General features: G+C 55.0%; 1 protein-coding gene across 1 annotated transcript in view; it reads right to left on the bottom strand.

Moving 5' to 3' along the window:
• Nucleotides 1–276: 276 nt before the first annotated feature.
• Nucleotides 277–22,988, bottom strand: part of CLPB (caseinolytic mitochondrial matrix peptidase chaperone subunit B) — an 81,565-nt gene continuing 58,853 nt past the window's right edge. Inside the window, exons 8-16 of the mRNA XM_040571828.1 lie at nucleotides 15,851–15,928; nucleotides 13,181–13,236; nucleotides 10,396–10,440; nucleotides 7,685–7,846; nucleotides 5,559–5,715; nucleotides 2,600–2,673; nucleotides 2,025–2,144; nucleotides 1,421–1,525; nucleotides 277–1,137 (exon numbers count right to left, since the gene is read on the bottom strand). Of these exons, the coding sequence (XP_040427762.1) occupies nucleotides 886–1,137; nucleotides 1,421–1,525; nucleotides 2,025–2,144; nucleotides 2,600–2,673; nucleotides 5,559–5,715; nucleotides 7,685–7,846; nucleotides 10,396–10,440; nucleotides 13,181–13,236; nucleotides 15,851–15,928 (1,049 nt within the window). The 3' untranslated portion in view covers nucleotides 277–885. The remainder of the gene's footprint in view (nucleotides 1,138–1,420; nucleotides 1,526–2,024; nucleotides 2,145–2,599; nucleotides 2,674–5,558; nucleotides 5,716–7,684; nucleotides 7,847–10,395; nucleotides 10,441–13,180; nucleotides 13,237–15,850; nucleotides 15,929–22,988) is intronic.

The raw sequence follows: 22,988 nt of genomic DNA, 5'->3' as shown, positions 1-22,988 counted from the left end.
GGGAGCAGCTCTGCGAGCGGGGACGATGGGTCAGTGGCAGAAAAGCTGCTGTGTTGGGCGAGGGGTTACGCTGGGATGCCACCCGGCCGGGCTGGGGCTGGCAGAGGAAACGTGCTGGTGGTGTTCCTCGTGGCGTTCCTCGTGCCTCCCGGAGGCGAGCAGGAACTGCAGGAGTCCCTCAGGGCTGGGCCTCGCACTCCTCGATCCTATTAACGGGCAATCCCCACCCTGCTCTGCCTGGCCTCCCCCAGCCTGCGTGAGAAGCAGACCATCGCGTGTGCACGCCACGTTTATTGCAATAAATAACAAGAAGCAGGCGAGGTACAGTCAGAGTGCCCGGTGGCTTTTAAATGGAAGCTGTCACACACTCAGTCCCTGTCCTACCCCTGTGCAGCATCAGTCCAAGCCCAGCAAACCCAGTCCCTGCAGCAATTCCCATCTTTAGGCAGCGACAAGCCCTACCAGCACCCGTACGGTCTGAAATCCGCTTGCCCATGTCTTAAGTAGCCCCAGCACCTTCTCTCTTACGCCAGCTGTTTCTGCGGTGAAATCCCACTGCCCTCCACCCGCGTGTCCCCCCGTGGCAGCACAGCGCCTCGCCAGCCCACGGCCAGAGCCCTCTGTGCCCACCCAGAGCCACCCGCCTGAAGGTGCGGGTCCTGCCTGCCCGCGTCCTGCTCCAGCAGAGCAGAGGCAGCAGGAGCAGAGGCAGCAGGAGCAGCTTTGCCCCACCTCACGCTCCGCTCGGACGGATGCCTGCCCTCACTGATGCGGCCACATCGCACACTGCGAGTCTCACGGTATTTTATTGCCAGCCCGCACAGCCGGCGGCGTCCCGCAGGCGGCTGCTCAGGAGGAGCGTGCTCCAGGAGTGGCTGCCGCTGCCTAGAGGAAGTACGTGATGTTTTCTGGGTTCAGAGGTGCCTGGATGTCCAGTTTTCGGGATTTGCTGTCTTTCTCCACTATCTCCAACCGCAGGGTTGGCATCTTTGTTTTCTCTGCGCCGGGGGCAGAGCTGTCTTTGGTTTTCAGCAGCTGCTTGTCCGAGTCCTCCACCGTGATTCTCAGGGTGCAGCCCCTCGGCAGCAGGTCCTGCTCGTAAGCAGCTGCTAACTGGTTCACAACGCGCCGTTCAACCTGAAGGAGGAAAAAGCAGCTTCCATAAAGCCCCGAAGTATCCCCGCGGGAGCCATGCCGCTCTCCTTCCCACCCTCGGGCAGCAATATTTCCTCCCCTGACCATCAGCATGCTGGCTGTGGGCCCTACGGGCGCACTTTCCACGGGACAGACACAAGCAACGGCCTCCTGACGCTCCCCACGCAGAGCAGGGCTGCGAGGGGAGGCTGTGGGCACTGCCCCTGCTCCTGCGCCCTCTGCAGCACCCAGCGGGGCAAAGGCCTGCTTCGTCCTGGTGCTTTACCTCGTGCTTGATGGACCGCGCACCGTAGTGCAAGTTGTAGCCGTCAGCCAGCACATCCATGACCTCCCTGTCCCAAAGCAGGGTGATGTTGTGCCTCGCCTTGGCCTGCGGGGACAGGAAGAGAAGGAAATGTTACCGTGCATTTGAGCGACCCCAGCACCCCATTCCTTTCCTCGAGCAGCTGGGAGCTGGGACACCACGGGCAGCAGGGTGGGGTGCTGCGTGTCCCTGTGTCCGAGCTCGGCCAAGCGCAGCCCTGTCGGGGCACGAAAAGGCTCCAAAGGTGCCCCCTAATTCCTATCTGGAGCCTCCATGTGCCGAGACAGATCAGACATTTGACTGTCTCTGAATGCTGTCCAGAGCCCATCCCTGCCCCAGCAGAGGAAGGAGTGCCCCCCGCTGCCCCAGCAGTCACTGCCCCGAGGGCCGAGTGCTCTGAGCAGAGCGGGTCCCCTCCTGCTGACCACTGGAAGAAGACTACTGCGGCACAAACGCACGCTCACGCTGCTTCTGCAACAGCAGGATGAAGGCTCGGACAGGAATTCCTCCTGCTCGTGAAGTTACCTCTAAAGCAATCGTCTCTGAGCAACGGACTGGATTTTACCTTTTTGGCCCAAAAATTCAGCTCCTTGTTGACAAGCTGGATGAGCTCCGAGTGGCAGAAAGGGAGAAAATAGACGATCTCGTTGATCCTCCCCAGGAACTCATCCCGCCTGAAGTGAGCCTGCAGGGACAAAGGCTGCGGGTCAGCGGGGACAGGGCGGTGACCCGGACAGGCAGTGAGGCTGCAGGGGTATGCATTGGCAGGATGGACAGGGGTGTCAGCGGGACCTGTCGCTGCAGGAGGACTTCCCTGGCCCAGCAGTGCAGAAGCCGAGCAGATTGTGGCCCAGGGTGAGCGCAGGACCCCCACAAATCCCAGCGCAGCACTTCCCACCCCATGTTCCCCTTCCAGTCTCCCACGGTTGCACTACTGTGAGAGCAGAGAGATGCGGTTATCTATTTCTGCAAGGCCCTGACCTTACTTCTGAGTGCCGGAAAATTAAAAAGCGACGTCGTGTCACTGATCCCACATCTGGGAGGCAGCTGGTGAGGGGCACGGTGCTTACTGCTCTGAACGACTCAGCGAACAGAGCTCAGGACACCTGAAACACGAGCCGTGAAACGAATCCCCCGTACCTTTAAGATGGGGCGAATAACCTTCTCCTTGAACTGCTTGGAGATGGTTATCTTGTCGGTCACCTGCACGTCCTCTGAAAGACACATGGACACGGGTGAGGGTGGGGAAGGAAGGACACACAAAGCCACACAACGAGGAGCCAGTGGCTGCGCAGGAAGGAGAGATGGGTGCCCAGCAGGGTCTAGGATCAGACCCGAAATCTCCCCACGTGCCACAAACCACATCTGGTGGGTGCTGCCGTGCTCCTGCACCCGATTCCCTGACTTGGCTGGCTCTTGGTGCCCTGTGTGCCCTTCACCAGTGATTTCACCGATGCTCTTGAACAGCAGCAGAGCTCCCGCTCTGCCTCCACCCTCTGCCTTACAGCCCAAGAGCTGTCTGCCAGCAGATTTCAGACAACAGGAGTCCTCAGCTGGCCTCCATGAAACCTGGACGGTGGCTGGGCAATGAGAACCAGCCCAGGTTACGTGACACACAGAGCACGGTCACCTGGGGGTGTTCTGCGGAGGCTACGGCAGCTCTTCAGGCGCAGAGGACAGTCCGTGGGCCCCTCAGCAAGCAGCAAAACCCACGCTCAGCCTGGGGCAGAAGCGTGCTTCGGGCTTTGGGACTACTTCCCTCCACTGACTGCAGATGGAGCCAGGGTCTGGCAGCCCTGCTTCTAATCCCAGCTCCAACTGCAACAGCCGGCTTCAGCGCGGGCTTTACCTTCCTGCGGCCCCAAGTCACGTTTCTCTTTGTCTTTACTGCCTTGATTCTTCCTACACCTTCAGGCATTTAACTCCATGTGCCTTTTAACACAAGGAAGCCCACGGGGAGATCCCTCACAGGAAAGGTGCTCCGGATAGGAGGCTGTAATGCCAAGCAGCGGAAAAAGACCCCGCTGAAGGCTGGATGCCGAAAGCCTTCCCCACGTTTGCAGCCTTGGCGGAGCTGTGACACTCCCAGCAGTGGCAGAGGAGGCTTCCAGGTGCAGTGTTGTGTGCTCTGAAGTACCCCTGCCCCTTCCCCTGGGAGGCTGGGGGGCTCTCAGCACCCATCCTGGCTCACCCCTGCTGCAGGGAGCACCCCCCGGACACAAGCACGGGGGGGCTCCAGTGGTCCTGGGTGGGGATTTCGCTGTGCTGCACGGGAGGGACGAGCATCGCAGTGGCCACATGGCCTAAATGGAGCTGGGGGTCCTTGGTTATAGGATTCGGCCCCTTTCACTTCCCTGAGACACCGACGGGATTTGGCAGAGCGCTCTGCCCGCGCATGGGGCCTCTGGAAGAGGAGCTGGGGAAGGCAGAGCAGAGAACAGGCAGTACTCAGGTTTGTCACCTGCAATATTTGCTGCTTTCACTCACAGATGGAGAGATACAGCGGAAGCAGCTCCTTCCCTCTATCTTTCCATTTATCTGCCCAGCCAGGCACTTAGGCCGACCTCCCGGCCACTGCGTCCAGGAGCACCTCCAAGCCAAGGACTCGGCAAATTGCAAGGAGCTCTGCGAAACTCAATTGAGGCCAGGCTTCTGATCAAAATGCATTTTCTGGCTATGCTCTCTCGCTGCCTTTCACTCACTGCAGCTGTCTGTCGTACAGTTCCAGAAATTAAAATTCAATGCTTTCCTCATTTAGGAGAAAAGTGCTTGGCATTTTAAAATGTTATTCTTGAAAGTTCAGTTGCAGGCATGCTTTGTCCTTTACCTAGCTTGATTGAAGTTTAAAGATTCTGAATTAAGTCAGCTTTGGCATCCACTTCTCAAAGCAAAAAGGAAGAGACAGTGAGAGAGAAGCTGAAAAATGCACTCGATGCCAAAACCCAGCATTTTTTCCTGCCGTCCATGGAGCTGGTGCAGAAAGCTGTGGCTCCTGGCCGCAGCACACACCGCACACCACAGCTTCTCGGGCTTTTCCACGGGTGAGCAGAGAAACCCTGCCTATATGTGAGAGGGCACACGCTGCCAGGTACCCTGAGGAAAGGAAAAAGGGAAGCAAACGGGTGAGAAAACAAAGATTGCAACCATCACAAATGACTGCCTGGTTATGCACAGGCACAGCAGCACCCAACGGTGACAGTGCTTCCCCGTGCTCCCTGTGCCAGTGCCTGTGCTCAAAACCTGCCCCTATTTTAGAGCTAGAGGGGGAAACCCCTGGTGCAGGCACTGCTGTCCGTCCTTCCTTAGGGCAGCGGAGACCTACCAGTGCCCTCCTGGTGCTATGGGGTTATCACTGCCTGGGTGGTGCAGGGTTGAGCATACACTGAGACCCTGTGCCTTCAGCAGGGCTGTCAGAGGCTGCCCTTACCCTGCTCCATCCTCTTTCTATGACCTACTTCCCACTTTGGGAAAATTTCCTTCAGGACCCTCGTGTGTGCGGGACTCGTGCTCTCACTAAAAGGCAAAGTAAAATCTATTAAGCTCAGTCCCACCTACCTCTAGCTGAATTAAGCTAACAAGGAAGCACACTACCTATTCTTCGTTAATGAGAGCACCTGTATGAGCCGCAGTATTTCCCTAGGAAGCATGTGGAAGGGTCCTGAGAGAAAGAAAAGGATAAGCAGATAAAGGGAAGAGAGCACGGGGTGGGGAAGGCTGAGAGGTGGGCTAGAAAGCCCCATCCAGAGACAAAGAGCTCAAGGACATGATCGTGAACAACGAGGACTTCAGAACAGGACGCGCCCCAGCTGAGGGGGGCGAGCAGAAGGGAAGCAACTGGGTGCTCTCTCTGGGCAGGGGGAGCTGCTGACAAACCAGCCAAGCTGCAGTTTGTAGTTTGAAGACCTTCAGTTTGCTCCCTGCTGACAATGCAAGAGCTCTTAGCACCCGGCCAGCTCCGGGTGAATGCTGGAGGGAGGCTTTCAGAAGAGGCTTCGTGGCTGATGAGGCCAGGCGTTTGATCCCTGCAGCAGGGACCTGCAGTGTTAGGGAGGAGCTGGATTCTTTAGGGGTTTGGAGAAGGATGTGCGAAGACCGGTACCTAAGTTTTCTGCGATCCTTTTCTTGCTTATTTCCATGGCCTCCTGCCTGAGCTGCAGGGCGTGCTGGGCTATCTCATCGCTTGCCACATTGGAGGTCATGATAAAGATGGCATCCTTGCAGTCGATGGTCTTCCCCTTGCCATCTGTCAGCCTGCCCTGCAACGGCACCAAATCAACACAAGCATCAGTGGGTGCCCCAGGACATTTCCAAAACACGATGCAAAACATCACAGCCCCCTTCTCCCCCAGAGATTTGGTTCTGATGCTGTCCAAGGGACGCCCAAGGACACAGGCAGGTGCTGCCTGCGATGAGAGCTGTGGTATTCACTGGTATTTACTGGCTACAGCTGGGTATTCACCAAAGGAACAGAGGAGTCAGTTTAAAGCTCCCTGGGCCGCCGTGGCCATCTGGGATCTCCCCCGGTGCTGGGCCAGGCAGGGGCAGTGAGCTTTGTGGTGGTTTGGCAGCACCACGTGGGAGCACAGACTGCTAGGAGCCTGACCGAAAATAAGCAAAGCCAAAATAACCTTGCAGAAATAACAGTGTTTGGCTCTGCCCACGGAATGAACCCGGCACGGAACTGGCTGGGGCAGCAAGAGGTGACGGAGAGCATCCCCCTGGGACAGCCCCGACAAGCCCGAGCAGGGCTCCCCGTGCACCCAGGGAGCTGCTGCAGCGCTGAGTGCTGTGGGGTCAACGCTCTTCCCACCAAAGCTGCACAGGAACCCTTCAAAAGTACTAGTTCTCTTGATTAATAAAGTAAAAAAAGAGAGAAAAATAAGGAAAAAATAAGCAGCTCCCCAGGCAGGTTCTTTCCTCGATATGTCTCCAGCAGCAGATATCCAGCACAATGACACAAATCCTTGTTGGGTGCTTGAGATTAACATTTGGGTTATTGCCCTGTCAAGTGCGTGGTACAGGAATTGATTTCACATTTAGCTGCTGCTGTGATGATCTATGCAAGAAAAAATTGTGTTATTAATCCTTAAAAGAAAAACAAAACTCCCCAAAACCTCCCAGCACATCGCTCTGGAGTCTGTTTGCCTCCGAGGACAGACCGGGACCTTAAAAATAAATGGAAAAACTCGCATGCAACAAGCTGAGCGTGCAGCAGGAGATGCAGCACAGCCCCCCATCTCCTGGTGTCCCAGGCTCGCTCCAGAGACACGCGTTTGTCCCCGGCTCCCACCAACTTGTGCAAGGGAAGCCGCAGCTGCCCAGGACAGGTGATACGCAAAGAGAGCCCCAGAGACCAGCAGAAAGCAAAGGACTCCGAAGTCATTGCCTATGCGCCCTTCCTCGGCGAGTATCCGCTACTGCCAGCAGGGCCAGGTGGAGTCACCAGCATTTGGGGGAGGAAGGGTGTGAGATGACTCGCGTGCCGCCCGGAACGCCACGAATTAACCAACTCCACCTCAAGAGCAGCAATTAACAAGGCAAGGCTCATTATGGCTAAGAAGTCCCGGCTCGTTACGGCTAAGAAGTGCCCAGGCTGCCGTGCTTTCCTGATGAGGTGGCAGCACCCGACTTGAGACCGGGCGGTCAGAGCAGGTCTCCCCCATGCCACGCTGCAGACGCCACCCGTGCGGGGTGGGCAGCCACAGGGCACGTGTGTGAACAATCGCCCTCCTGCCGCCTCTCGGTGCTCCTGCTCTCTGCTGTGGACGAGCAGCCCACCTACACTGTCACCGAGCTGTCACCAGGGTTTTTAGCGGTATCCTCATGACACAGACTTCGCTGTCGTGCTTTCCCAGTGACACGGGACAATTCCTAGGCTTCTAGTTCAAGCTTCTGCCCCTCCCATCGCTGGCTTTTTCTCTTCCTAAAGATGTAATTTATTCCACCACGAGACCTCAGCGTGATCCTGCTTCCTGGCATTAAAATGGCCTGACTGGCTGGCTCACATTTTTTGGAAATGACTATTGATTTGGAGCGCTTCCGCCCCGCTCCAGACCTCTCCTGCAGCCGTCCCTCGCACTGCTCGCTGCCGTCCTCCCGACGGCCGCTGTGCAAGCTCTGACCCAGGTTTTCTCTAGGGAACCTGCTTAGCAGCGGGGCTGGACCCAACGATCTCTTGAGGTCCCTTCCAACCCCTACAATTCGGTCATTCTGTGACAGCCTCACCTCGTCGAACAGCTGCAGCATGATGGTGAGGACGTCTGGGTGGGCTTTGTCAACCTCGTCGAAGAGCACCACGGCGTTTGGACACTGCCTCAGCTTTTTGGTGAGCTGCCCGCCCTCTTCATGGCCCACGTAGCCAGGCGGAGAGCCGATGAACTTGGCGACCTAGGAGGAAGGGACAGGACACGTGAGAGGGGATCCGTGCGCGGCCAGGAGCAGCCCTTGTGGGCACAGAGCGGCTCAGCACCCAGCCACGGCTCTCTGCTGCAGACAAATCGAGCTCTGTGTTCTTTGTGACATCTATCGCGCTCCAGGTATCCCAAGATCAGCTTAATAAGCCACAATTTGGCAAAATGCAGATCAGTGACTGCTGGGCAATCGCCTCACACAGGGGTTTAAGCACCAGAGCCTGCAGGAGCACCGCGCGCAGGCACAACCCCTGCTCTTCGAAGCGGTGTCTGAGTGACCCCTCCCAGCTGTCAAAGACCCGTTTCAGTGTCCTTTGGCCTTTTTAAGAGAGAGAATTTAAAGGAGCACAAGTGGTGGGTGGCTTTCCCAGAGCTTGGGAAGCAGCCGCAGTGCAAGTCTGTTTCCTGCACCCATAACCAACTTCCTTACTTCTCAGCACCGGGACTTCTGAATGAGGTTAGAAAAGAGGATAGAAGAATACTTCTGGCAACAGAACTGCTTCTGCAAAAACGACCAGGGGATTTTGATTTACAGCTTGAAGCAACCTGGCTGTGTGGGCGCACCTGAAGTCGCAGTCCTTTAAGCATACGGGAGAAGAACGCAATTACCGGTCGGTTTGTTAGTTGGGGTGGACACTGGACACGCAGAGCCAGCTGCAGGCTGCTCACTCGGGCAGAAGGAATTCCAGGAGCAAAACCCCGACCCCCCCAGAATAGCGATGAGTCCTCATAAAACAAACAATTTGCCTCTCCTTCATGCAGCACAGCCTGATGGTGGGTCTGTCATGGTTTCATTTATTGTCGGAGAACAGCGAAAGCCTTTTGTGCCGCCGTGCCGGCACAACCGTCCCCTTTTGGTGCTCCGCGGGCTGGCAGGGGAAAGGAGCCACGGCACCTTCACCTTCGCTTCCCAAAAGCCATGCCCACAGCCACCTACCTTCTCTCTTCGAGGCGGCTCCGTTTGACCCAGCAATGCTGCCTGGGGACAGCCACAATCCCCTCGTCCCCAGGAACCAGAGCCGCACGCTGCTGCAGCCTCCCTGCCCTCTCCCAGGGGTGCTCGGGCAGAGGTGAGGGGCTCCCGCGGGCTCAGGAACCCGCCGGCAGGAATTAGCTGAAGGCAGCTAATTCATTTCATTTGTTTAGCAGCGCCTGTGGCTACGTGAGGCTCCCCAGGCTCCTTCAAAGGATGCCGTCTCCTGGGCTGACCTCCTGCTCCTTGTTTGCTTGAAAAATTTATATTGCTCTCGCTGCAATTCTCTACTTTATTTCTTCCCTCTGCTCTGCCTCTTGTCTTTGTCAGGGCACAGTATTTTATATCTTACATTTACACCGCCGCTTCCAGCTCCTCTTTCTTTGCACTGAGTCATCAACATGGCTTTATTTTCATGCATTTTTCACTCCTCCAGCGTAGGACCCCATCATAACCGCCGACAAGCGATCTATCAGGGCAGCTGCAGGCAATTCTTTATTTTCTCTTCCCACATCTCCTTACTTCTCTGCTTTGGCTAAAATAATGCTCTCCTGGACCTTTTCTAGCCCTGGCCATTGGAGGGCCCTGACCCCCTCCTGCACACACGGCTCCCCCCATACCACAGAGGTGGTGGCTCAGCCCTCGGCAGGACAAAATGCAAACGGTGGTGCTGCCAGCTTGGGCCTGGCCTCCTGCACTCCTCCCTGGCACCTTCTTCCTCCTCTTGTTCAAGGCGATCTTCCCAGGTCCCAGCCAGTGCCTCCTCCTCCTCCTCCTCCTCCTCCTCCTCCTCCTCCTCCTCCTCCTCCTCCTCTTCTGCAGCAGCTCCCCTGATTAAGGGCTTGATCCTCAGCAAATTTCTTATTCCGTGCTTCTGGATCTGGGTGCACCTCACCAGTGGCATCAACAGAACTAGACAAGGGACCTACGCTGCCATCAGAAGATTTCACATTTACATTTTATTACAAACCGGATTTATGCAGTCTCAGCTGGGCTGTTGCTGCTTTTTGCACAGTTGGTGGGGACGGACCTCTCCTGAAGGATTTCGGGCTTGGCCGGGCCAGCAGGAGGTGCCGCTATTTTCCAGTGCAAATGCCTCACAGCAGTGCTTGAAGGCTACGTGGGATCGGCCAAGGTCTGTGCCTGCAGCCAGCAGCTGCCGTATAAAATCATCCCCTTCTGGTCCGTAGTTCCTGGTGCTATTTCTCCTCCTCGGCTCACTGCAGCACTCCACCCCTTCCAGGGGACGTTTCTGCAGATTCACTGCCGCGTGTTCACTGCTGTGCGTCCTGCACCCGCCTCTGGCACACCGAACTGCCCGTTTTTTGGCGAGGTAACTCAAAAAGGTCTTGGCTGCCCACTGCCACGGCCAGGCCCCCAAGGCAGCCTGCAGCCAGGAGGTCTGACCGTGCTCAGAGGCAGCGGGAGGCGCTCAGCACCGCCAAGGACAGTGATGAAACGCAGGGGAACGATGGGATTGGCACGATTTGTTTGAATTACCAATCAAACTCAGAACTGCAACCCCTGGAAGTACAGACAGCCCATTTACTAACCTCATGCCTCTCCTGGAACTCCGACATGTCCAGTCTGATGAAACCCTGGAAGAGAAATAAATACGTAAAGTGAGTTTTGATTAATGTGCCCCAAGTTTCATTACATTTAGAAGGCTTCTCCAGAAGCAGGCAGGTGGCTGCACGTATGAGCACACTTGTGTTCGCTTCGTGGTTCCCAAGGACTGCAGGCAGTCAGCGGCCAGATAAATCCACTGCAAATGCTAGGACTTATTCTGAAGGAAGAGGGAAATAACTGCAGTTTCTCAAAGGCAGCTAGGAACTGTTCCCACTGCTGGCTAACAGTCCCCAGCCAAGGTTCATTGAAACACCGTGCTTGTCACCAGAGCTGGGGACTGAAAATGGGACTGAAATAGCTCCTCACAGTTTGCTACGTAAAATGGATTTTATTGCTGCTCAGCCTTTTTTTGAAACGAATCCCATGAAGAACACAATGCCTCCCGGTAAAAACAAAAATAAGCAAAACCAAAAATCAGAAAGCCCAGGTAAATGAGGTTCACGGACGATTGCCTCAAAGAGATAACGTTACAGAACTTACTGCACAAACTTCCTTTTGTATTTGGAAAGCTGATTATTCATCGCAGACAAGGCATTTCCTGGGCTCGCAGCTAGGTGCTGAAGCTATGAGAAGATCAGCTTGACCTTCCTCAGCACCAGTGCTGGCACAGTCAGCTCGACAGCAGAATTTTCCATCAGCCCAATGGAGACCTTTCCACCAGCCCAACACGAGCACTTTCCCCAGCACCTTGTTGGTCTGAGCCATTCCCTTGCTGGGCGAGGGGCTCCACATTTAGTGGCTCAGCACCAGTGAGACCACCCCAAGCAGCCACCCGGTGCTGCCGGACACCCTCGAGGTTCCAATATTGCCCTCCAAGGACAGCGAGAGACCTGGGTGATGGAGTTATTGGCTGGGGAGAGCGAAGGGAGGTGGGAGGACAGGCAGACACCGGCACCAAGACCCGGCGCCGTGCAGGAGGACGTGGCCATGCAGCACACGCTGGCTCAGGGGTACTCGGTGGTGGTGGTATGAGCTTAGGGCAGTTTACGCAGCTTAGACCGACTGAAACTCTTCATTTCAAAACTGTCTGCATCTTTGTTACTCTCTTTCCATCGATTTGGTTTTTATCAGATGGAATCGAAACCAAATTCGGCAAAAGAAAACGTTTTCCCAGCTATTGTAGAAATCAACCCTATGAGAAGTTCTCCTGCCACAGACGCTGTGTTTTTGGTGGAAAATCCTTCCCTGGAGAGCACCTCGACCAGTCCAGCCTGACACTATCCATCAGCCGAGTCCCGCAGAAGTCACCCATGGTGGTCAGCACTCAGAAAGCCATCGGTACCACCTTCCTGTAGATTTGCAGCAGCTTCTCCCACCCTCCTGCTGCCCCAGACACGAGGCACACGACGTCTCCATCGCCAGGATGCTCCAGGCTCTGTAGGACCTGCCCTGCTCTGGTCTGCTCGCGGTCCGGCTCCTCCATCCCAGCGTTCGCACCATGTGTGCTAACGCAGGTTGGGCAAGGACATTAGCGCCTGTCATTACACCACGACCTCTCCATCAGTAAGGAAATGAGACTGTTATGGCTTCTTCCTTCTTAATCAGGCGGCTCCTGCTAAGAGCTGCATCCCCCGTAACCGCCCATAAGGGTTGATGGCCCCTCTTCAAGCTGCTCGTTACAGCGCCGGCTGCCAAGCTGATTCATTACCAATAAAACTCCGATTTGTGCATGCTATTGAATTAACACAGCATTTAGTGTTGAACTGATTTTTCTATTTGATGTTTGGCCGGGCATTGACCAGTTCCAGGTGCGGGAGTCTCGGGTGGAGGTGCCTGAGACCCAGGAACCAGGATTTATTGCTTCGGGAAGGCAATTACAGAGGGATGAGGAAAAGAAACCAGAACAGCCACTTTTATAGCGTTGGTTTACTTTTGATCTTCTTTCTACATGTGTCATTTTCTCTTGTGTCCATTCTATGCTGGAGGATGTGGGCAAGAGGAATTAATCTAATATCAGCTTACAGAGCAGCTCTGCTCGTGTTTCCTCGTGTTCCCATTTGCAGGGCTCTCATCTCTGCGCTTCCCCCAGCCCTTTGAGGAAGAAAGCCGGGTGCTCCTCAGGGGCTGGGGATGCTCAGCTGTGAATCGAGGAGTGCAGCCTTAAGTGCCTGCTGTTTGAAAAGGTAGGCACCCCTGAACCAGTCCCCTGCCAAAGAAGATAATTTTAGCCCATCTTAACTGAAAACTGCCCAGCGGATAGCAGACTAAAGCCCACGAACGGCTTCTGGTGTTGGAATCCCAAACATTTCGGCACTAAGAACCCAGGCACGAAGTCGGTTCCACCATTTCCACTGCCGGTAACTGGACACTGCTACAAATGGTGCACACGGGGACATGCAAAATGGATTTTTAAAATTTCATCCTTCTAACGATTTACGGTGTTATTAGGAACAAAGGCGAAAAACGTGTTCACCACACAGGGTGCCAACACCCTGCGCAACCTCAAAGAGGGAACACAAGGGTTTGTTAAATTAATTTTGACATTTATGATTCCAGATATCATTAGTGCCACAGACAGGGACACGGGCTGCAACCGCTTCCTTTTAACTCTGCAGAGGCCCTTGCTCAGCGTCCACGTACAGATCTCACACTGGGTTGCAATGAGGCGTGCTGCAACCCGGGGGGGCAGAGAGCGACCCCACCAGGAGCCCCAGCGCGTCCCATCACGAAGCGCTCCGAATGGCAAAGAACCAAGCGAAGAGGGGTTACCTTTTTGACATCCTTATGTATGTACTTGGCTGTCTGTTTGGCCAGCTCTGTCTTTCCTGTTCCAAACAGAAAGAAAAGCCTCGTGTTAGAAGTTAGGAAGGCCGCGCTGCTTGTCCAGCGCTCTGCAAGCCGTGCTGACTGCCGGGCTGCCGCCCGCAGCGACCAATACACCTTTTTTTTTATCTGCAAATGCATTCAGGGGAAGAGGGTAGCCCTGCCAAATCCCCTATATAGGGCACAGTGCTGGTTTAGGAGCACCATATCACAGCCCCAGCAGGGTCGGGATCCTGGAGCAGGACCCGCTGTGCTCGGCCCCGTGCACACCAGGGGGTTGGTGGCAGGGCAGTGACACAGCACGGCCGCTGCTGTAAGGAGTGAGCTGAGGGCAGGGCAGGGCAGACGTGCTCTGTGCTCCGTGCTCTGCTGGAGCTCCTCCCTGCACGGGGAGCAGCACTGTGAGCTGAGCCGAGCCGGCGGCGTGGGCAGCATCCTGAGCACCCAGAGGAGGAACAGCGGTGCTGAGCTCAGCGCCGGCCGCTTGGTTTTTAGGAGACGGGCAGAAAGAGCTTAATTTTTTTTTTTTCTGCAAAAAGATGCAGTTAGAGCAGATTTTCGCTACCTTTTCTCTATTCCAAGTTTCATGTGCAGTGGCTTTTACTCCCTAGATGAAGAATTTCAGGGTAGTGTGACATTCTTTATTTACCTGATCAACGCAAGGCAACTGGCATAAAAATCCGGGATTGCAATCAGTGATGGACTAAATCCACACTGACGTGTGAACAAGCTCAGCAGCTCCCGAAAGGCGAGACCCTGTCCTCCCAACCTGTCCATCCAGGTAAAACTTGGTTCAACGGGCAGCTCTGCTGCGTGTCTGAGCTACCCAGGCTCTGCCAGAGCCAGCAGAAGTGTCCTCCCTGAAGCTTCCCTGCTGCCACCCACTGGCATGTAATTGCTGGGTTTATCAGGTGGAGCATTTGGGGCTGGTTGCAGCTCCTGGAATTAGCAGCAAAGGAGAGGAGCAGCATTTAACAGACGGGGGAGACGCTCTGAGTTAACGTCAGTACCCCTCGGCGTGTCTGCAGCCAGCGCCGTACCTGCACTGCGTGCGTTTTGTGTTTGCCTACACGCTGAAAAATAAACACTCGGGCATGGCAGGGCAGAGAGCAGGCACATAAATGCCGTAAGCAACTATCCTAAATAAAAAGATCGTATCTTAAAAACCAAACTAGCTTAAAAAAAAAAGGTACAATCCTACATAGCCAGAGGGGCTGCAGCTGCAGGCAGAGCTGTGCTGGTGTTACAGCTGCAGAACGCCCGCACCCGCGGTGCTGTGGCCGCGCAGCACCCCGAGCAGCGTTACACATCTGCGCCAGCCCCACCCTGGGAACAGCTGTATTCTGTATTCTGCTGAAGATAAATTTGGTCGCTTAGATCTCCGGGATCACCTAATTAGATCACCGCAAACGGGCTGCGAAAATGGAAATTCGTCACTGCTTGGAAGCCTGTCCCGACAGGTAACGCTGCTGCCAGAATTCTTCATCTTATTTCGGCTCAGGCTTTGGTGACTTCATTTTTTGCTGTATCCTCGAGCCTAATGTGCGAGCATATAGGTGTATATGTGTGTATATATGCACATACATATTGTGTATATACATATATATATAGGAATGGATCTTTAAAGTGCTTAACTGCTGTGGGAACCTACTGAAATGCGACGACACATTTGGCGTTTCAGTTTGTACGCATTTGGTCTTTCACATTGCCATTACACCAAGACCCAGACAAAACACCCACTTGATACAATCAAATTCTCAGCTGCTTTGCCTTCTCATTTCAATACTCATTTTTATGGCAGCAAAAGAAGCAAAAACCCTCACGGAAATATGTGAGAGTTGAAGAGCTGACAATTTATATCAGTGAGCCTTCAGACCTGCCATAAGCAGCGCAATGAAGTCTCAAAAACGTTTCTTACTGCTTTTATACCGCTTTATAGCAACTCGTTTAGAGTTAATACTCGGCCTGCTACTGCTGTGAGGTGCGTGTCCCGCTACCTTAACCCCTCCAGCACCAGCATCTTCCCCACAGCCCCGTGAGCCAGCCGGGTGCAGGAGAAGCGCCGGCGTCGTTTCAAATGTCACAGTTCGGTTACTTTAAATCTGCTTTTTTTTTTCTTCTTTTTTTTTTCCCCGAGTAAAATTCATTTTGCCCATTTCATGAACTGATCAGCTGTCATGTCGCATTTTATTGTGCTTGTGGAAAAATATTACCAGTGTCAATACAATTGCGTCACTGCAAAGCAATCCCTGCCCGCATGAGCAAGACGAGCAGAGATTTGGTTTGCAAGCAGCAAATTTCTGTTATTACCCCACCCATGGAGGCATTAACAGCACAGTGCTGTTAAATTCGTGCTTCTGTTAGGAAAACTGTTCCTCCTCGAGCCTTTAAGGCAGACAGTCCCCTGGGATGACTCCGCGCCAGGCCAGCACGGAGTGTCCTCATGTGTCGTGTCCATGTGTGTGCATGTGTCCATGTGTGTGCACGTGTTCATGTGTTCTCATTTGTCCACGTGTGTCCTCGTGTGGCCACATGTGTCCACGCGTGCTCCAGCCCAGCCCAGCCTCGCCTCCACGCTCCCGTCCCGCTCACCGCAGCGGGTAACCCAAACGTTACCTATTCCAGATGATCCCAAGAAAAGGAAGACCAGCGGGTGCTCCTCGTCGTACCAGCCATTTTCCTTCCTCCGAATGGCTGCATTTAAACACAACAAAAACAGAAGTGGGGGGAGAAGGCATATAAATCAATGCCACAAAAGCAAGTATAATTATCACTAAGTATACACTATGTTTTACTGCTCTCTACCCACTCAAAGTCCTCGCTACCATTAGTGCTATCTAATTTGATTAGCCAGCAAAGGCCCCAGAGACACCTAATCAGGTTAGCATGGATTTGGAAGGCTGCCCAGAGCAGATTTCGGATAAAGTTTTCCAGGATGTGCACTCAGCGTTGCCAGGGAGACGGCGAGGAGGGGGGACGGGGAGGAACGACGAGGGCTTGCAGGGGAGGGTGCAAGCGGCACGCTGCATTTCCAGCTCACAAGTGCGACCTTTCTGTGAAAAGGCAGGTTCGGGGAAGTTTTTTTGCATTATTTCTCGCATGCGAATAAAAAGAGCGGTGTTGAATTGAAGGTCACAAAAGCTCTGGATGGAGGCGAGGTGTGTCTGGGGGGCCTGGCAAGGGAGAGCCGCCAGTTGTCTCGGTGAGCGTCGGGAGAGCAGTTTCGAAGGGCATCCTGGTTAAGATACCCATGGAAAATTTTACAAAAAGCAAGGGGGGGTCGGGAGCTGAAACACCCGTTTGCCTCCCCAAATACTCACACCACAGCCCTCGGGACACGCAGCGATTTGGCCTGCAGAGCGTGCGACACCTCCTGCCCGTCCCACTGACAGCCTCAGACTCGGGGGGCACGTTCGCCAAGCCAGTAAAATGGCTGCACCAGACCTGAGCAAGATCAGGAACAGCATTTGAAGCCCAGAGGGACCAACAGCCACCGCCGGCAGGCTGGATCTGGCCTGAAACGCCCGCCCGAGCTCAGCCCGAGTCCCTTGCTGCTTGGCCCGCTGGCTAGGAGGTCAGCAGCCCCTAGCACCTGAACACCAGTATGAACCCAGACCCACAGCCCGGGCTGGACTGGACCTTATATCTGGTTGTTGTTCGGTGCTGGGAGATGGGCTCGGTGCTGCCTCCATCCGCAGCGGGTCCTGGCTTGGCGCAGCGCTGCTGCCAGGAGCGGTGCGCGATGCAGTGGGTGCAAGAGGTGGCTCAGGGAAGCCGACGTCCCACTGGTGTCACCTCCCTCTCTCCAGGCCCTATGTTTGAGCTCTGGGGGCTTCCTGTGCCTCTGCGGTTTGTTTTGAGTACTGACCATGGTCTCATCCTCAAGGCGCCTGCCCAGGCTCCCCGGGGGACAGCAGGCAGCTTTCCTCAGACCCTGGAGCAAAGCCTGTGCTGAGCGCAGGCTACAGAACACAGTGTTTGTGCCCTGAGCCGTGGTGGGGCGACCCCCAGTAAATGCAAAGTGCCGGTGCGGGTGGGGAGGGTCAGGAACCTGCTCCAGTTCATGCAGGAGCATACAGGAGGCATTCTGTGGGCCCTGCTCCTCATTTCGATCTGCGGGGGCTTCGGATCTCTGCCCAAATCTCACCAAAGAGGTGAGAAGAACCTCCTGGATGAACCAAGCGCGTATTTCAGCACGTTTGTAACGATGCATGCCGAGGGACGTGGGGACACACAAGGAAAGCATCACTGGGCCCTGTCTCCCATCCCATCTTGCGCAGGCTCCAGCAAGGACGGGGGTGGCAAGGGCTGCCCAGGGACGCAGCTGACCCCACAGGACCCGAACACACATGAATGGGGTCAGCAGCCCAGTTATCCCCTTGCCCAGCGCGGTGACTCTGCCCCCGGACCAGACCCGTGTCCCAGACCACATAGGAAAGGAGAAAAGCATCGGGGCTTGCTCTGCCCCTGAGCAACCTGCTGTCAGGAGGGACCCACGGGCATCAAGTGCTGCAGCTCCGGCTGGACCACGATTTGGTGGCTGGCTCCAGCAGGACGGCGGCCAGCAACGCAGCCCTCACCCCTTGCAGCCAGGCCAGGGGCACTGCACGCCCAGCTCAGGGGGAGAGGCAGAATCCCACCGCAGCCTGGCGAGGCCCCCCCCCCCCCCCCCCCCCCCCCCGATTTATCTGCATTATTTACACACGGCCTCTGCTGCAGCTCTTCGAAAGAGTTATTCTTGCCGTACTGACTGCCGCGCTTTGTAAAGCGTCGTGATATTTTGTAAGAAGCCGCACCAGCCAGAACTGCGTGGTGTTATACATGAGGAGGAGGCCACGCTGAGCAGCACACCCGCAAGCGCGCGTTCCCAGCACCGAGCTGTGCCTCGGCAGCTGCCGGGTGTCGGGGAGACCAAGGATGCGGCGCAGCGCGCTTGATGGAAGTGGGGCACCAAGTGGGCAAGACGCCAGAGCTACAGCCTGAGTTATTCCTAAGGCAGCAGAGAGAAATCAAGCGGCAGAAGTAAAAGGCCTGCGGGACGGTGAACAGAGGGAAGCTGCTCAGAGACCCGCGGCCTGACTGCGCGCAGAGACTTGCAGAGGCACTGCGACGCTCCGTGTTTGCTGCCTGTCGGTGACCCCCACACCAAACACACTCCAGATCACGAGTGAGAACGGCCCCCCTTTCTTTGTGATTTTCACTGAAAAATTCAGCCCAGGATGAGAATGTGCCCTGGTCCCTCAGCGCTGGGACTCCAACTGCCCCTGTCTCCCCGGAGCGGGGACGTTGTGGATTTTTGTCCATCTGGAGCTGGAGTGCACCTAGATAAATGGGGAATGCTGAAACTCAACCTGAGAAAGAGAGAAAGGAAGCCCACGAAAAATCTCTGCTTGACTGGGTACGGGAATAAAAGATTCTCGACAAAAGGCATCCCAAGGGCGGCACGCAAAGTTTCCCTGCAGAACGGGAATAGTAAGCCGACAGGGGAAATATTTAACAAACGTTGTCATCTGGCAGGTAACAAGAAGCCGAACATCTCAGGCTACAGCCTGACAGTGAAAAGGTGCCTCTGCCAGCAGGGGACAGGGTGGGGAGATCACAGAATCACAGAATTCACTCAAGAGATGATCGGGTCCAACCCCCAAGATGTTAGATAGCAGCCGCAGAAGTGCAGTACTACAGAGGTGGATTTCACAGGCGCACCGAGGAGTTCCAGGTGCATTCACGGAGAAGCTGTTGGTGCTGTGCTGCGGCTGCAAGCGCCGCGTGCAGACACGCTGCTCTGCGCTGTGTCCGCGTCTCAGGAGTGCGGGCAGGAGAGCCAGGTAGGCTGAAAGCCGACAGACCTGGCGAGGATTAGGAAAGGAAGCACAGAGCCTCAAGTGAGGCTGAAAACGCCAAGGAAAAATCAATCTCCTGAGGTTAACAACGAGAGGTTTGAGGATTGACCTGACCACAGTCATTAAGCATCTCCACAAGAAAGCACACGAGTCTCTCATCTAGCAGACAAAATTAGCGTGCTCCAGGGGCTGGAGCTAGATGAATCCCAACTAGGAAGAGCGCAGAACGTGTTTTAATAACGAAGGTGATTACCCATCAGAGCAGCGCGCAGACAGGAGTGTGCCTGAATCCCTAACGACCTGCGGAGCACGGAGGGGACCCGCCAGGGGGCTGTGGCTCAGCCAGAAGCTTCGAGCTCACCCCCAGCTCTGTGCAAGGGGCCAGGGCAAGTGGCCGTGAGCATCTCCTGGTTCCTAAGCCCCAGGGGCACACCCACCCAGCAGAGCGGCACCGCGTGCTCGGACGGTGCCGGCCGTGGAAACTCGAGCCCCAGTGCCACGTGGACTTGCCAGTTCATGCCCGGACGCGATCTAGATGCATTACCCAGGGCTTCAGCCATGCTAATAAGTCCTGACTCCTGTCAAGGCTTAATTAGCTCGGGCGCAGAGCCAGGCTGCAGGGCTGGACTCCATCCGGACGCGGCTCACCTCCAGCCTGCCCGGGCGTCTCAGTGCTCGGGGTGAGCCTGCGGGCTGCGAGGGCACAGGAGTGCACGGCAGGGATGTCCCCTGCACCGGGCAGGAGCAGGGAAAGGGGAAAAGCAGAGACAATGCCATAACGAGAGGGGCAACAGGCACCTTGCATGGGTCCCAGGGGCAGATGAGGGCTGGGCACATCCATCCCAGCTCTGCGCTCCTGCGTGTCCCACCCCTGCCCTCCCCGGCCGGGCGCACGTGCTCCCTCCCTGTCCTTTATCACAGCAAACGGGAGGTCAAATACCAGGGGTAGGCATTTTTTTTTTTAAAAATTGATGGGGAATAACATGACCACCGACAATTTCTGCAGCTATTTCAGCTAAGATAATAAAGGCAATAAACTTCTGCTTCAGGGCACGGAGTGACCACTTGCGGGGTCAGCACGTTCAGCGGTCCAAAGGCGGCGAGGTTAAGTGTTGTCTGTTTTCAGTCGCCTCTGCAGCAGGACACCGCGCTTTATGGCTAACTGCTTGGCTCACCCACAGCAGCTCCAGTGATATAAACCACGCCATAAAAACCTACCATAAAGTGAGTGCTCGTGATTCAGTATGAGGGCTCGGCTGGAAGGTGCTGATCACCGTTGTCTGCGGTGGGTTCGCTAGATCAACAGAGTGAGGAGGTGTAAAAGCCCTTCTGTAAGCAGCCTGAAAATGATGACATATTCTAGCACACAGCCTAGCCTCAGATATGGAAACGCTGAAAGATTTTGGTTGACTACAGAGAGGGAACACTGCGGCCCCAGGCCTGACAGCCACGGCTGTAGGCAGCTCTCCACCTCCGAGCCCTAAGGTTGGCCACTGCGCAGTTCGGCTTCAGCAAGAGGAACAAAGGTGCTATGTTAGGACAAAGCAGGACATCGGTGCCAGTTTGAGGGATGAAGACCTCAGGCAGAGCGAAGGAAGCCCACAGGAACGCTCCTTTCCTTGGGGTTGGTACCAGCAGCCCAGGCTGCGTGCTGTTCACGATGGCCCTGCAGAAGGCTGCGGTGTGCCTCCTGGCGAGCTGCCCCCTTCCTCGGGCAGCTCCAGGGACGGCAGAAATAAATAAATAAAAGGGAAGAGGTAGGTCGCGCTGCTTTACTGAAATTTCATTAGGAAATTCAGCCCCAATGTCCAGGCAAAGAGGCTGACGATGACGCCTGGGCCTTCTTCTTTGGAGCCATTTCCAGCGTCGCCGCAGTGCTCTCACTTTATTTCGGACATCTGTAACGGCGTAACCGTAGCGCTGTGTCTCCGAGAGGCCCTTCAGCTTGCTATTGAACTGATAAATTCACTGTATTACTTTACACAAATCAATACCCTAGCAGTTATCAGGGGTTGATGTGACCGAAATTGGTTTCAGCCAATTTGTGAGTGTAATAAATGTCCATTTATCAAATCAATTCATTCGGTGGTGCTTCGCAGACCGCCCGGGCTTGGGGTGCCACGGGGGCGATGTCTCCGGGTCCGTACCCGCTGCGGGACCGCTCTCCTCCGCCAGGACCCCGCGTCCCCCGGCCGTGCCCCCACGGGGAGGAGGAGAAGGCAGGCACAGGACCGCTCGCCGTGGTGTAACAGGTGCCTGCACACGCTGAAATGCGGGACTTGTGCAGGAGAATACTTCGTCCAAATGAAAACCCCTTCCTTCGGATCAGGGCAGGGTGCTGTTCCCGTGCATCCGTCTTCCTCCAGCTTTGAAACTCCCGCTGGTTTCAACATTACAACTGCTCCGCGTCTTCAACATTTGGCATTTTATACTTTAAAAGTAGATTTTCCGCACTACTCTTTTATTTGTAATCTCTAAACTAAAAAATAAACATCTCTTCTCCTTCCTCCCTCCTTTTCGACTTCAGGAGGAGTCCCGATACAAATTGCTTCAACCCAAAAGGACGGGAAAATCAACGCTGGAAGTGGTCTTCTGCAACCCCACCTCTAACTGCCCACTGCCTGGCAAATGCTATCTATCTGTAAAACAGAGGTATTCTTCCTCCGTCATAATATTTAGGACATGAGATCACGAAACAAATATATATAGTTACTTAAAAATGCTCTCCTTGGGTGTCTAGTCTTAGACAGGAGATGCTTTCTGTGGGATCCCTAAGCAGCACGCAGTTTCACCCCGGTGCCTCCGCATATTCGAGTGAACCAGCAAACAAGAACTAAGCAGATTCGGAGTACAATAATTGAGAGTGCCCTGGAAACACAACCGCAAGCCGTTTAGCTGTTCATTTGCATGGAGCAGTTGTAGCATCCAGGCTCCCATCAGTTCCCGGGATTACAAGAACGACCTGCCCGTGGTTTTTTCCTGACATGCCACAAGATGCAGTATTTCATCTGGATGGTGTTAAGGTGCAACGAGCGGCTACGCCCGCACCGGGGGGAGCACCACGCAGCCACAGCCACGCTGCCTGGTCAGAGCATCCTCGAGATGCCCTGTTCCCAGCAGTTAATCATCACCCCCAGTCCTGCCGTCGTCTGTCCTACGTCGGGTAGCAGCACAGAGCTGCAGGGCTCTGATATATCCCGTGCTAAAGACAGGACAGCGCCCAGGTGGTGCAAGCAGCACGAGCGTCCCGACTGCCACAGCCTCCGTGCGTCCCTGCCACCCCGACCCATGGAGCAAACCCCAAGCTCCCGTCCCCTTTGTATTCTTGGCTGAGCCTCTCTGGAGACTGTTTGGATCATGCAGCGAGTGCCGGATTAAATCAGATTATTCAATTAAGGCAGCGGTTATAAATTAAACATATCAGCTGGCCTCGGTAAATCTGGAGACGTGGTGTGCAGCAAGGCGCCCGGCCAACAAACGTGGCAGCGAGCGCAAACGGGAGGCACGTGGAGTCCACGAAGTGGCAGCAAAAAACAGCTGGGAAGAAAAAAAATTACAAGGATAGATAGGAAGTGCTTGAAAGAAAAAGTAATGTCTCTAAATTCACCCTTCCTGAAAGCAAACAGCCAAAATGGGGCAGAAGGGAAGGGGGGAGGAGGGGACAGAGACTCTCCTGCTACCTTTTGGTCTGATATCCTGAGGCTGCGGGGGTATCAAGCACATTCCCTATAATTCAATAAGAGAAACCTCCATAAAGGCAGCCACTTTAATGTGCAGAAACACCACCTGTGTCAGAAGCAGGCACTACCCATTAATCAAAGCTTCCCAATTAGCCCGTCCTGCTGCCCCCAGGCACAGCCGCTCTCAAAACACAGAGGGTGGCTGTTGTGTTTGCAGGAGAGCTCGCTCTTTCG

The sequence above is a fragment of the Cygnus olor genome, chromosome 1 (assembly GCF_009769625.2).
Source record: "Cygnus olor isolate bCygOlo1 chromosome 1, bCygOlo1.pri.v2, whole genome shotgun sequence".
NCBI lineage: Eukaryota > Metazoa > Chordata > Aves > Anseriformes > Anatidae > Cygnus > Cygnus olor.
Note: the sequence above shows the minus strand (reverse complement) of the source record. Positions and strands in the feature narration are given on the sequence as shown.